The sequence below is a fragment of the Sinocyclocheilus anshuiensis genome, unplaced genomic scaffold, assembly GCF_001515605.1.
Source record: "Sinocyclocheilus anshuiensis isolate Anshui unplaced genomic scaffold, SAMN03320099.WGS_v1.1 scaffold1098, whole genome shotgun sequence".
In the NCBI taxonomy this organism is placed as follows: domain Eukaryota; kingdom Metazoa; phylum Chordata; class Actinopteri; order Cypriniformes; family Cyprinidae; genus Sinocyclocheilus; species Sinocyclocheilus anshuiensis.
The window spans coordinates 1,056,069-1,070,812 of NW_015538053.1; the positions used below are offsets into that span (position 1 = coordinate 1,056,069).

The window sequence follows — 14,744 nt, forward strand, 5'->3', positions numbered from 1 at the left end:
TTTTTAGTTAGTATTTGTTTTTAATGAAGCACTACTGCATTAAAATAATTGGTAAATGAAAAACATTACATATGATGAACAATAATTTTAAGTACACTGCACTTAAACATTAAGCAAAAACAAATATAAGCTTTTTAGTTTAACTTAATTGTTATTTATGATTAATGTTAACTTAAAAAATTTGAGTTGCTTAATTAAATTTTTTGAGGTAATCGGTGTCCACAAAAATGTTGAGTATTCTGAACTTATCGGGTTTTACAGTGTAGGCTATATTATAATATACCTTTTGATGTCCATTCATGTTTATTTCGAACTATATTAGTAAAGAGAAAGATATGATGGGTTCATGTGCCGCTTGAACTAAAGTGCTAAAGCAATCTCTCATGCCACATTAAAGAGCCACTTGGTTGAATTTCATTATGAACATGTAAATTTATATAGTCACCAGTGGCGATCTCAGCAAAAATATAGCTTGCAAATTAATATTTTTAGTCGCAAATGTGACCGTTTTAGTTGAATACACATACATATGTAAGGGGGAAAAAAAGGGACTCACAACCAATTCGACATCCTGCATTCTCCACCATTTTTTTTCTTTCCATGGCAGCAGTTATGTTGTCAGGGTAACTTTTAGATGTTTTTACACAATTCAGAAAATACTGAGTAGTCATTTGTGGGAATTTTATTTCTGGTCAGAATACAATCCACTCCAAATCACAAGTGAAACGTTTTTTAAATGGTCCATATTTTTACCTGAAAAAAAACATTTGTACTATTTTTCATTATTGAAAGGTACTATTATGAATTGTGAAAAACAAATGGATAGCCTATTTGTTTTTTATCATATAAAATTTTATGTCTACTATGTTGGACATTTGGTACAGTATGAAAGCTTGTTTCTGCCATCTGCTGCGGCGGCGGAGCAAGTACCGAGACTAGCTACTGCCAATACATCCACAACATGCTGCTGTGAGCATGTAAGAAATATTGCTGCTGCAAATATAACACACATGAAATAACCCCCATATAGCATACATGAATCACCTCATAGCAGATCTATACAGGTGGAGCTGGGGAAGGTGGAGGGTTTCTGAAGCAAGCTGCAACTGCTACGGCAAGCACTAGTCATATATTTGAATGTTGAGCAGCGAGCTCATTGGCTACCGATACAGGAGAGAACCAGTTACAGGAGAGATTGCAGTTAGCTATTTAACATCCAGAAATTATGTTTATTATTATTTTTAATAATATCTAAACATTTGTAAAGTTTCCTATCTCAGGACTGAGGTGGATTCACACCCCTGCATAAAGAACCACAGAGGAGCTCTGTGGCGTACGTGTTATGGTTTAACCGAGCGCCTCACTTTATTAAGGGCTGTGGTGGGGTGAAACATCCATACTCTCTCAGACATGCTTCATTAGCATGTGTTTGTCTTGGGGCTGCTCTTCACAGGGAAGTACACGGCAATTGCTTCCTGTCAAAGTGACTGACAGCACTCTTCAGCTTCCTCATTACAGTAGATCATTATGCTTTTCATAAGTGTTTGTTGTGCATACATCATCTGCTTGATATTCAGTGTGGTCACTTGTCATTTAGAATAATACAAAGTGGCTTTTTGTTTGGTATGTTTAAACAGACTAGAGAGGGTTTTAATAGGATCAGTGATATTTTTACATCAGTATGTGTTTGGATCAGAAGCTTGCATTTTGGGAGGGATTGCTGATGTTGTTTCATTAGATTGAAGATTATGTAAGATTGTATGTATGCCGGATCCCATGCATGGTTTATTTACAAATGCAGATTAATACACATCTTCAAATAATGTTCAAGCTTACTATATCTATATTCTTAGAATTCTATATTGTTAGCTCTATGTTTCATGTAAAATTCTTGTACATAATAGACATTTAATTTTGATTTAGATTTTTGTGTAAGCATGTCTTAACATTTGGCAGTCTGATAGAATGAGTCAAGAAAAACATGCATCACATCTGATATTAGCACTGATTCATCCATTACACTGGTGCATTGTGGGATGCAGTATTCCACACAGTTGCGAATGTAATGGATCACCTGGGTATTCTATGCATACAGAATGTGAATACTGTGCACTAGAGCCCGACCGATATATCGTTTTGCCGATATTATCGGCCGATATGAGACTGTCGCCGATATATCGGTATCGGCTAATATGCCGCCGATATGCCGCCGATATGAACATTTTTTTTACAGAACATATAATGCAGATAAAATGCTTGAAATGGTGTAATTACTTATTTTGTCCAGCAGAGCGCGCTCCATTGTTTGCTACTGGCGACCTGGATGAAACGCTTTAAAGCTTAAGTCAATGGAAAACCATTGAAACTTTGAACGGCCATATCTCCGTAACGGAACGGCGAATCCACACCAAATTCGGGGGATCTCTTCAGCTCAAGGAACCCTCTCGAACGCGAATCGAGTGTACGCCTCGAGGCCCTCTTTCGAATGAGACATCGGCCGATATATCGGTATCAGCCTTTTTTTTACTCCCTAATATCAGTATTGGTATCGGCCCCAAAAAACCCATATTGGTCGGGCTCTACTGTGCACAGTATGCATATTGAAGGAATATGCAGCATGGTAGTATTCTGTTTATAAGCCTGAAATCAATTCCAAAATAAAAGTCATCAGTCTATACAAGATACGGCGCCATGGCTACATCCAAAATCACATAATATCTGAGTAGGCACTTCCTTTGAGTCAGTAATTGGTTTGTGACCATTAAAAGGTATGTTCTATATATAATGAATGTTTATAGTATGAATGTAATCTGAATGTACTACAGCTTTCATAGTGTTCATAGTGTCAGTCAGTTGTGTCACTTCACTGCCAGTCACAAATCCTCTTCTGTGGCCTCATAGAATAGTAAAGTGTCCATCAGATGCACACTTCAGAATCTGACTGGAAATAGTAGGTAATCCAGGTGCTTTTCACCTACTCTTTTATGAAGACTGTAGCTGTGTCCCAAATGACGCACTATACATTATGCACTTATACACTATGTACTTAGGCACTATGCACTCGGCCGTGTAGTGTTTAAGGTTATTTTGTCATTCAGCATCGGAGTCTGATAGACCCTCCCCCTTCGCTACGTAATTAAAGCAGCGACAGTTGAGTGCATAAAGAGTCCAACATTCCACACTTTGTTTTTGTTTTGTTTTTTTTCTTTCTTTCAGTTATTTAAGTGCTTCATCCAGGCACTTTTTTCTTGTTGGAATTTTCAATGTGAACACACTACTCACACTACTTATACTACAAAACGGCATATAGAATAGTGCATAAGTATGTGAATTGGGACACACCTTTTGAATTCAGACATATTACTATTTTCACATACTGTTTCTCACCTACTATTTATTAGGGAAGTATGAAGTTTTTGGATACAAAAATGATGTCTGTAAATGCAGCTAAGAACCCTCCTCATAGACATTTAGGCCTACTGATTCAACAGTTGAAAACCACTGTTGTGTGGATGAATATGTGAGGTGAAAGAGTTATTGAAAAGTGAGTTAATTTGGGTCGTCCAAAAAGATGGATTGGACAAGTGTGCTTGGTAAAGTATGAAAAAAGTTGTTAAATTGAAAGTAATTTAGGTGAAAGTTGTGAAGTACTCGTCAGATCGTATAAAATGAAAATGCTAAAGTCATGAATTCAAACTGGATTGGAAGAAGAACAAAGTATTAAGGTTTTTTTTGTTTATTTTTTTAGGCTGGTATATCAAAAACATTTATTTATTTTTTGAATATTTTTATCACTTAGATGCCCTTAATGAAGCATGAAATATGCAGAATAATTAGGCCTATTGTTCAGTAGTTTGTCTCTATTTAAGTTTGTAAAAAAATTGAGAAATGCAAATGTAGTAATTCTCAAATCTACATTCATAAGTGATAAAGAAAGGTGATGAAAGAAACGATTTCTGGGTGTTGTAAGCTTGGATAATAAATGAACACATTTGAGCTAGTCTGCGGTGTTCTTTGAATATTTGTCACAACTTAACATGTTTAATCATTGTCCGTGATAAGGTTGTCATTTTCACAGCTAATGCCGGAAAAACTGGCGGAATTGTGAGGTGAGGTAAACAGCGGCTTGGATAATTGCTGTACTGGGAATTATCTGGGCAAGTACCTTCCCAATCTGCTTTAGATTCCCATACAATCTGTGATACTCTAGTTTAGGTTTTTAGACCATATAAGAAAAATATTCTTAAATATAAGTATGGGACTGTGTCCTATTAGTTCATAAAGCAGTGTAAAAAGTAGTTTTTATACACTGATCCTTGCATAACCATGTGGCTTGAACACATTATTCAGTTCATCTTGAGGCAAAACATAATGCACATCTGCTGAGGCCTCTTATGCTTTACTGCACTGGTGAAGAGTCAGGGCTCGTGAATCAGATCCACTGGCATGAATCACACTCTACATACTATTCCCTGTTGTTCATATGCACAACACATCAGTCTCCATTACGGCATCATATTTCTCAGTCTCTCTCACTCTTTCCTTTTTCCTTCCCTTTCTCTCTCGTTTACTCAAATCTTGCTGCTCTGGTCTGTCCACAGGGTGGAATGAAAATCAATAGTGAAGACTTACAGTGCGGGAAAGAACATGATCTTTGCATTTGCTGTGTGACTGGGTGGCGGCATCAGGTTTGTGGTACTCTTGTGAGTATCCTGTGTGCTGAAGATAGTTTCACCGGATGAGTCTTTCATGTGAGAGGGAGTATCTATCTTGTCCAGCCATGTTCAAAAGTCATCTTTCCATCATCTTTTTCACTCGAGTCTTTCTCATTCATAATTTTAACATACACACGTTCAAATGTTCTGTGTCACGATTGGAATCCAGGCACAAGAACCAATGATGTCTAAGCCTGGTATGATGTCTTGATTTTGATGGAAAGGAAGATTTCCAAAGCTTTCATGTGACTTTGAGACTTTGAATGTAGTCGTATGGACTTCTTTTACTGTAATTTTATTATGCTTTTTTGTCAGTTTTGGGCTGCAACAGCTCCTCATCACTATTCACTTTAATTGTATGGAATGACAGGAGGATAAATAAACGATAACAAATTGTCATATTTGAGATATACTATCCTATTAAGACCGTCACCACCAAGAAGATGACATAGTCAATAAATGATCATGCTTCTTTGAGTAATTTCAGGTCTAATGCTCCGACAGTCTCTGATGTCACCTTCTCTTACCATTTAATGATGGCTGTTTTTAATGCAGTACTCTCTGTGAGTGCAGAGTTTTTAGACCCCGTATTGTGTCATTACATACTCAAGTCAGCATAATTATATAATTAAATATAATACAGTTGCCCCCACTGGGTCAGGGTCTTGCAAAAGCCTTCCCTGTTCACGCACAGTCATTATGAAACAGCTCTTCTGCACACCCACACAGTTCTAACGGAGAGTGAAGGACTCTACAGTAGGAAAGAATGAGTCACACCTTCGAGAGAAGTGTGAGAAAGTGAGACAAGGAAGATGTTGAGTTAAAACCCTTGAAATCGAAGATGAAAAGAGCATATTGGGGTTTGAATGAATTAATGTAGTCCTTAATTTGCCACTAATAAACTGAAGTGTTAAAATAGTTCCTCTAGTGTGCATGACGTTTGTTAGCCAGGTGTTTTGCCTGAAATAAACCCACACTACTTTAGAGACTTCATCTATCTATTTTGAGCAGTGCTGCATCAGTGCATGTCATGTTATAAGCTACTTTGGGCCTGTTTTTTTTATAAAGTCGCTTATAAATATGGGCAAGTGGTTGCATTTTTGGGCCTATTTCCAGTTGTGTATTTGGAATAGCTAGTGATTAGCTGCAATATCACAATAAAGTGTGACTAACCACTAATGCAAATCTCCCCACCTGCTGTTTTATATCAAACCACACTTTATATCATTGATTTTCAAACTGGGGTCCACAGACCCCCAGGGAGCTGCAAGTGGTGCTAGGTTATATATATATATAATTGTTTCAAGTTTATTTTCAGGAATATATGGCCTCTTGGCCCATGGTTTCACAAGATCACAATGACATGGCAGATACTTTTTCTTCATTCCGTGGTATATATACAATGCCAATCTCCATGCATACTCAAAATCACAAACACTTGACACATCAATACAGACATCACAAACAGAAACAAGATCCCCCAAATATTTCTTATGCAAATTCACATACAATAATACAAGAAATGCTTCTCATCTTCTATCACAGCAATATTTGATGTTAACTCACAATAATTACAGATTCTATCTGCCACTGGTGTATTACTCCATCTGCCTGTTTCTATAGCTAAATGATGACTTGATGTTATATACAGACGCAATATAGCTCTCTTGTACTAATAAAGATTTGCATTGTGCATATATATTTAACTTATTATTTTCTATAACTGTTGTATACCATGCCTTGTGTGCTTTTTCTTTCAGTCAGCAGGGGTGTGAAGTAACGAATTACAAATACTCACATTACAGTAATTAAGTAGTTTTTATCAGTAATTGTACTTTTTTGAGTAGTTTAAAAATTGTGTACTTTTACTTTTACTTGAGTACATTTTAAGTGATGTATCGGTACTTTTACTTTAATACATTTTAAGTGATGTATCGGTACTTTTACTTTAATACATTTTAAGTGATGTATCGGTACTTTTACTTTAATACATTTTAAGTGATGTATCGGTACTTTTACTCTGCTATTTTCCTCCATTTGTGGTCGTTACATGCTTATTTTAAAAAAATGTTTTATCCATCAATGTGATTGGATAGAAAGTAATAGGTCTCGTGACTTTCGTCAAATCAAATTGTGCATTGAAAACTTTAACCGCCAACTGTTTATCATGGCTGCTGGAAGTGCATTCTTCAAGCATTACTTGAGTATATTTTTTCAGTACTCTTTCCACCACTGGTCGTCAGTTAAGAATAGCTGTGAATGTTCTTATATCACCTAAACTTTGAGCCTCCCAAGCACGAGAAAAACCATAAAAATACTGCAAAGCTCTAAAACAAGTAACACATGTTTTTCTACGTACTTCAGCTGACTGAAAAAGCATATTATAAAATTTTCTTGGATAACAATGATTAGACATAGACACTAATTTTATCCAGTACATGATACATCTTTTCATATAAGAAGTGGACAATACAAATCTACCCAAATCACCCACAACTTCTACATTGCTCACACTTGTACTGATACACAGGAGTTTTTTTTACAAAAAGATACCTGAACATTTTCAATACACTGCACTGGCTCAAAGCCCCATATCTCAGATCCATAATACAGTAGAGGAACAACCATGCGATCAAACAAATACAGAGATTGATTGCAGCTAATTTTATGTTTACGAACAAACCTTGCTAAAAGTTGTTGGGTTTTCCACACTGACATTTTTGGTGTAAACCACATACCCAGATATTTGTAACAACTAACCACTTCAATCTGCTCACCAGTGAAATACTATTATTTTTATTCTTGCTTAAAAAAACCCTCTTCTAAAACCCATAACTTTTGTTTTACTCAAATTCACTCTCATACCATAAAGATTATAGAATTTTTCCAGCTGTTCAATCTGTTTCTGTAACCCTCCAATGGTACAGCCAAAATATTATGTTAGACCATTGGTTCCTTTCACATACATATAACATATAATAATACCATCTGGTCCAGGGGCTTTTCCATTACTCATTGACATAATAGTTTTAAAAACCTCATTATGAGTAATATTGCTATCCAAAATTTCATCTTGATTAAAAAATGCAGCTTCACGATTATTCACACAATCTGTGACAACATTCTCAAAATCAGCATCTATATTAAATTGTGAATCAAACAATCTTTGATGTTCACTCACTTAGCGCACGCATCATTTGGATTAAAACTAAATCGTAAAAATAAGACCATTTATGGGGGCTTTCACTATAAACATCATTTATTTTCAACCTTAGGCATAACGACTTTCTGGCGAAAGTGAATATAGCAGCCTGTGTGAAATGAGCTAGGCTGTACTAATTGTCCCTCTCATTCTGCAGCAGTACAAATATGTGCACGCGTTGCGCGCTTTTTGCTTGCTTGAGTGTTTCTGCATTACATGAGTGGCTTTGGAATATAAATCGCAGCACGTTTCAGATGAAAAAAACCGCGACTTCTATTTCTGAAAATATCACAGTTAGGAGATTTATAACGAGTGGTTCCCTGCATTATTACAGTAAAGTGCGTGATTACAGTACTAAGCCGCTGCAATGGGGCAGCTCTAATGCTATTAAATTAAAGATGATGTACCATAGGGCAAAAACTGATACAAATTTGGGACCAAAAATAATTCAGATCGAGTCTGGGGAAAAAATTGAAGTTCAGGTTTGCATGAACCTGGATGACAGCATGCCCATGAGACTACAGGCTGTCATTAAGGCTAAGGGTTGCCCGACTAAGTATTGGTAGTTGTGTAAATACTGTCATACTAATAGCTGTCTGAATAATTTTTGGTTGATTGTAATCCATTACATACCTTTCTATCAAAGTTATCTAACATTATCAAGCTGAATTTGTTCTGAAACAGTTTAACTCTGAGTTCTTGTCATATTTTATTACCATTTTCTAAACTATAGCGAATAAACTGTGATAATGTGAGAAATGTTGAAGGTGTCTGAATACATTTTGGTTTGACTGTATCTATTTGATAAATTAAGTTAACCAACTAGCATCATACATACTCTTTTTTCGTTTCTGTACCCAATATTTAAAAAATTTACAAATGCAATAAAAACATCGGTACCGGTACTCGGTATCGGCAAGTACCAAAATTAAAGTATCGGTATTGGGCGAGTACTGGAAAAAGTGGTATCGGTGCATCCCTACCTAAAACATTTGAATTGTACTGTTTTTTTTCTTTCTATTACATAGCTTTTTACATTTTCGTCTCTCAAGAATGTAACTGTTCAAATTCCTCACATTACCTTTTCTTCTGAATTGATTTACAGCACTACATTTTGCGCATTTCTGAAATGGACAATCTTCATCCCACCACTGTGGTTGTCTACTTTTAAATAGACTTTTAAATCAGAAATCTGTCTGCTTCATGTAAGTAGTCTGTCAAAATCTTAGCTGCTACATTAGTATCTTCTTCCACTGCAGTAAAAAAAAGCCACCTAAAAAGTTTCCATTCAATAAATAAGATAATCTTTGCAAAAACTGCCTCTCACCATTAGTTCCCCATTTAAATCTTACCCCAGGGTCTTACATAACTATCTTTCTTCATTTTAATCCTTGATTCAACACTATTTATCCTCATGGTGTATAATAACTGGAAGTGATCAGAAATATCCACATATAAAATGTAAAAATATTTAACATGTGCAAATAGTTCACTGGATATAATGAAATAATCAATCACACTACATGCAGCTGCTGACATAAATGTAAACTCTCCATCGATATATTTGCCAACTCTTCCATTTACAAAATGAATATTTAAATAGCAACACATATCTAAAAGACAGCGACCAGATGTGTTAACAACCTTATCTTTTGATTTTCTATACCATTCAAAATAATAATTAGTATAATATCTACCACATGCTATGTATTCAGAATCATCACACTCAATGTAATCACATTCATTACAGCATTAAAATGCATTAGATCTCTGGAAAATTAAATTCAAAGTCTGCTAGAACAAGTTGGAGAATATGTAAAGTTAATCATCACAGGGGACTGGAGACTGTATATACATACATATATATATATATATATATATATATATATATACAGTATATATATAATTTTAACTACATTACAACTTTAAAAGTATTGACTTAGAGTCTGAACAAGCATACTCGTAATTAATGTGGCAAAAGAATGATCTGACAAAAATCGGGTTGCTTATTTTGGACTTGTTTTATCAGAGCAGGTTGCTTGTTTTTCTTTTGAGATCTGGCAGCACTGATTTTGAGCCTGGGAATGTTACTGCTGTGTTACAAAACTGCTGATTTCTTACATCTGACATGGGGTTTTGTTTGTGCAAAAAGAACTGTTTATCACAGTTCCTGAAATGACTGCGGGATAACCAATGACCTGCTGTTATCACATGCATTCTGGCTGTGCTAAGCACTGGTGTATGATAAACATCTACGAATGCAATTATGCTCTAACTAAATAAAGGCCTGATTTGCTTAAAATTGTAGTTCAAAGGTACAGTAGTATATTAATCACACCCTTTGTCTTTTTCCCCCCCTCTTTTCCCTAGGTGTAAAAACCTGATTTACAATGGAAAAACTGCTTGTCTGCTTGTTGGTCATCGGAATGGCAGTGAAGGCCCAGATCTGTCCAAAGCGCTGCGTCTGTCAAGTTCTGTCCCCCAACCTCGCAACACTCTGTGCCAAAAAAGGGCTGCTCTTTGTTCCGCCCAACATAGACAGGCACACCGTGGAGCTCCGGCTCGCTGATAACTTTGTCACCAGCGTAAAACGGAAAGACTTGGCCAACATGACCAAGCTGGTGGATCTTACTTTGTCAAGGAATACAATAAGCTACATCACTCCACATGCGTTCGCGGACTTGGAGAACCTACGAGCCTTGCATCTAGACCACAACCGGTTGATGCGAATAGCCAACAATACCTTCAGTGGCATGTCTAAGCTGCATCACCTGATTCTGAACAACAACCAACTTACCCTCATCCACATGGGAACCTTTAATGACCTACTAGCCCTCGAAGAACTGGACTTATCCTACAACAACCTGGAGACCATCCCCTGGGAGGCCATTCAAAAGATGACCAGCCTACACACTCTTAGTCTGGACCATAACATGATCGAATACATTCCTGAGGGGACTTTTTCCCTCTTACAGAAGCTCAACCGCTTGGACGTGACCTCCAACAAGCTCCAGAAGCTTCCGCCAGACCCGCTTTTCCAGCGGGCGCAGGTTCTGGCCACGTCTGGTGTACTGAATCCCTCCTCTTTCGCTCTGAGCTTTGGAGGAAATCCTTTACACTGCAACTGTGAGCTGCTGTGGCTTCGGCGGCTCAATCGGGAGGATGACTTGGAGACCTGCGCCACACCCTTGCACCTCTCTGGACGCTATTTCTGGTCCATCCCAGAGGAGGAGTTCCTCTGCGAGCCACCCCTCATCACCCGCCACTCTCACGAGATGAGGGTCCTGGAGGGCCAACGGGTAGCATTGAAGTGCAAAGCTAGGGGAGATCCGGAACCTGCCATTCACTGGATATCTCCCGATGGGAAGTTGGTTTCAAACTCATCACGCACGCTGGTTTACAACAACGGAACTTTGGACATCCTGATAAGCACAGTAAAAGACACGGGCTCTTTCACATGCATTTCCTCGAATCCCGCCGGGGAGGCCCACCAAACCGTGGAGCTGGTCATCATCAAGCTTCCGCACATTAGCAACAGCACCAATAACATCCAAGAGCCTGACCCGGGCTCTTCTGACATCTCCACTTCGACTAGGGCAGGAGCAAACGGCAGCAACCACACCGGCGATGCCAAAACCAGCTCTGATAAGAGGGTGGTTATGGCAGAAGCCACCTCATCCACAGCACTCATCGAATTTAACTTTCAGAGGAATATACCTGGAATACGCATGTTTCAGATTCAGTATAATGGAACCTATGATGACTCTCTTGTTTACAGGTGAGCAATAATTACTTTTTACATTTATGCATTTACAAGACCCTTAAAGGAAGTTTACCCCTAAAGGTTGCATAATAGTACCTTAGAGTAGTAATATGTACCCTTAAGATAGTAAAATGTATGCTTATTGCACTTATTATGCACCCTTTAAGGGTAAAGAACATACAAAGGTGTCCCTTTGAGGGTACTGGCCCAGTGACTAGCAGTTGTACCCCTAAAGGTGCAACTTTTGTAAATTTTCTGAGTGTACAAAAGAGGATTAAGAGCAATTTGTCAAAGAGACAACAATATTCATAATATATAATACCATGTTTATTAGACAACTACAGATTAGGAGGCAAGCTAGATGTTTAGCCATTTCCTGGAGTGGATTTTGAACAGTTATTGTTAGTCATTATTTTTTGTTGTTGCTGTTTCTTTTTTCATTTTGCTTGTTTGGCTTTGCTGACTGAAGTCCCACCACGATCATTTAGAGAAAAGTCAATAAGGACAGTTAGCTTAACAAGGACAACTTATTCCTACTGTGAAATGACCAAGGAGTAAAACTTAGGATTGAACTGAATTAGAATGTGTTTACTATACAGTGAACTTAGTATTCTACACATGGCATGACATTGCTTTAGATCTATGAATGAAATGGCCACGGCTATTGAAACTTATTGACCCCTTCTCGAACGCCTCTCATTCAAGATTGAATTTCAGATGTTAACATTTCAGATTTACATTTTAGTACACAATTAATAGAATAGCAATGTGAAGTAAACACCATCAATACTTCATCCAATGAATCCATCAAAATTACACTAAATGTGTACAGTTCTGGACATCATTTTTATCACAGAAATAATACAATGCAAACATTTGGAAAATGGGCTGATATATCAGTATGTGGTTTGAAATGAGTTGTAGATTGTAATTTGTAGATTGAAATTTAAGAACCCATTTTACTATAGACTCTCAGACCAACCAGCAAGAGGAGAGCGAACGATTTGGTTTAAAAGGCAGTTGAAAAAACACAATCAGTCTAGATGCATGATTGAACTGACTTTTGCCCTTTAAGTCAACAGCAAGGTGTTAAAGGGGCCAGTTGAGAAAAAGGACCTTATATTTTGTACATTAGCGCAAAAATCCATCACTAGTTTGTGTTGTTCTAATGGATAGATGGATCAATGCTGTGCTTTCTGTCCATGTGAAATGGTAGAATAGAAATCCATTTCTAATTTTCTCTTAAATGAATAATGCTGGTGTTTTTCGGTGTATTAGTTTTTGCAGCCTGGCTTTTAGACTGTGCAGTGCTTTTGTATTTTTGTGGTTGTGATTTGTCATATTGTAGCCCAGACTTGAATTTGCATTACATTTTTCTAACTATAACTTTATACTTTTGAAGTTTTTCAGTGTTTATACCAATAGTGTGAGTTTGGGGCCAACTGACCAATGGCGTACCGGGTGAATGTTTGGAAAACTTGGGCACCGGAATATTTGATAACATAGTGCTATTTTGTCATTTGTTCTCTATTGCAGCTATTTCTGCTGAAAGATACAGCTTAAACCAGCCTAAGCCGGTCTTACCTGGTCTGGTTTGATGGTTGAAAGAGGTTGTGGGCACTTGGGAGACCGAACACAGAACAAAATCCATGAACCTCTTTGATTAGGATTAGCAAGAGTGTCTACCTAGAGTGTATTAAAGTATAAAATTGAATAATCGCTTAATCTATAAAAATCTTACATCTTATAAAATAATCGTTTATAGTGTTGATTATATTCAGAAACCATTATGTGTGTTAGTCAATCTGTTTTAGTGCTATCTCAAACAGTATTTCCTTTCACATACTCTGTACTCATTAATACATTCTCATAATTACGTGCTTTGCAGACTCGCTTGGGGGAATCAAAAAGAGATTCATTTTTTGGCTTACTTTATCTCAATGGGCTGCTGTAAATGAGCCACAGTCGGCTAATTACAATAACACACTGGCCATGAGCGTTCACGTTCAATGAGACACACTGCAGAAGGAAAGCCATTACCTCATCATTTGTGTACAGAGCACATTGTGTGGGAAGCTCTTTTCACAAATGATGAGAATGAAGCCCACAGAAAGACTACAGATACATCTCGACCTATTTTCTACTAGAGAAGCAGCTGGCTGATACCCCATGTTGTTATCAAGTGCTCCCTTCTCAGTTAACACATTTAGTAACAGACCAGTCGCAGTGAAACACGGACTATAATCGAATTTTCGCCACAAAAACAAGGCCAGTGGAATTTGTTTCTGTGATAAAGCTGCAGAAAAGTGCCATGAACTTATAAAAGACAATCCCCTGTTAAACTTGGGGTTAAGTGTCTTGCTCATGGGCACAATGATGATGGCTGTTATCTTGATTCTTTGAGTTCTAAAACCTTCTGACTATCACTCCTGAGCTTTAAGTCAATATGAGATGTCATTCACATCTTACACAATGTATTTCTGAGTTATACAGAATATTCGATGAGAAATTGATTGGATCTTGCAGTGGATGTTAAAGGATTAGTTCACTTTCAAATTAAAATTTCCTGATAATTGTCATCAAAGATGTTTCTGATGATACAAGTATCGATACAGCTGGCCCTGTATAGATATCGCGGCACGTGTGCAGCAGTGGACCGCGCTTATATACAAGATATAGACCGCGCTTGAATACAAGAACACCGTTTAAAACGGAGTAGAAAAGTGCAAGGTTTCTAAAATTGCTTTCTGAAAACACCGGTTAGCTTGCAGTTTAGCGATCTCCACTTCAATATTCTATTATCAGAAAAGTGTGATTTAGTGAGAGAGAGGGTCTGTGTATGTATGAATTACCACCGTTTGCCACGTTTCTCTATTAACAGTGAAGCTGTGGCTTTAATTCCTTTAGATACAATGATGTTACCAGCTCCTTGTTGAGAAAGATAATACATTAGTTTAGAACTCTTCTAATTTGTATTTTTTAAACATAGAGAGTGTGTTGATTTGTGCAATGATAACCTACCAGCAATGTTAAGATGATTTTAATATATTAGAATGAGTACATT

At 37.2% G+C, this 14,744-nt stretch overlaps 1 protein-coding gene across 1 annotated transcript in view; it reads left to right on the forward strand.

Annotated features, from left to right (window-relative positions):
• Positions 1 to 14,744, forward strand: part of lrfn5a (leucine rich repeat and fibronectin type III domain containing 5a) — a 63,590-nt gene that overhangs the window by 41,208 nt on the left and 7,638 nt on the right. The window contains exon 2 of the mRNA XM_016478539.1: positions 10,288 to 11,695. Coding sequence (XP_016334025.1) covers positions 10,308 to 11,695 — 1,388 coding nt within the window. The 5' untranslated portion in view covers positions 10,288 to 10,307. The remainder of the gene's footprint in view (positions 1 to 10,287; positions 11,696 to 14,744) is intronic.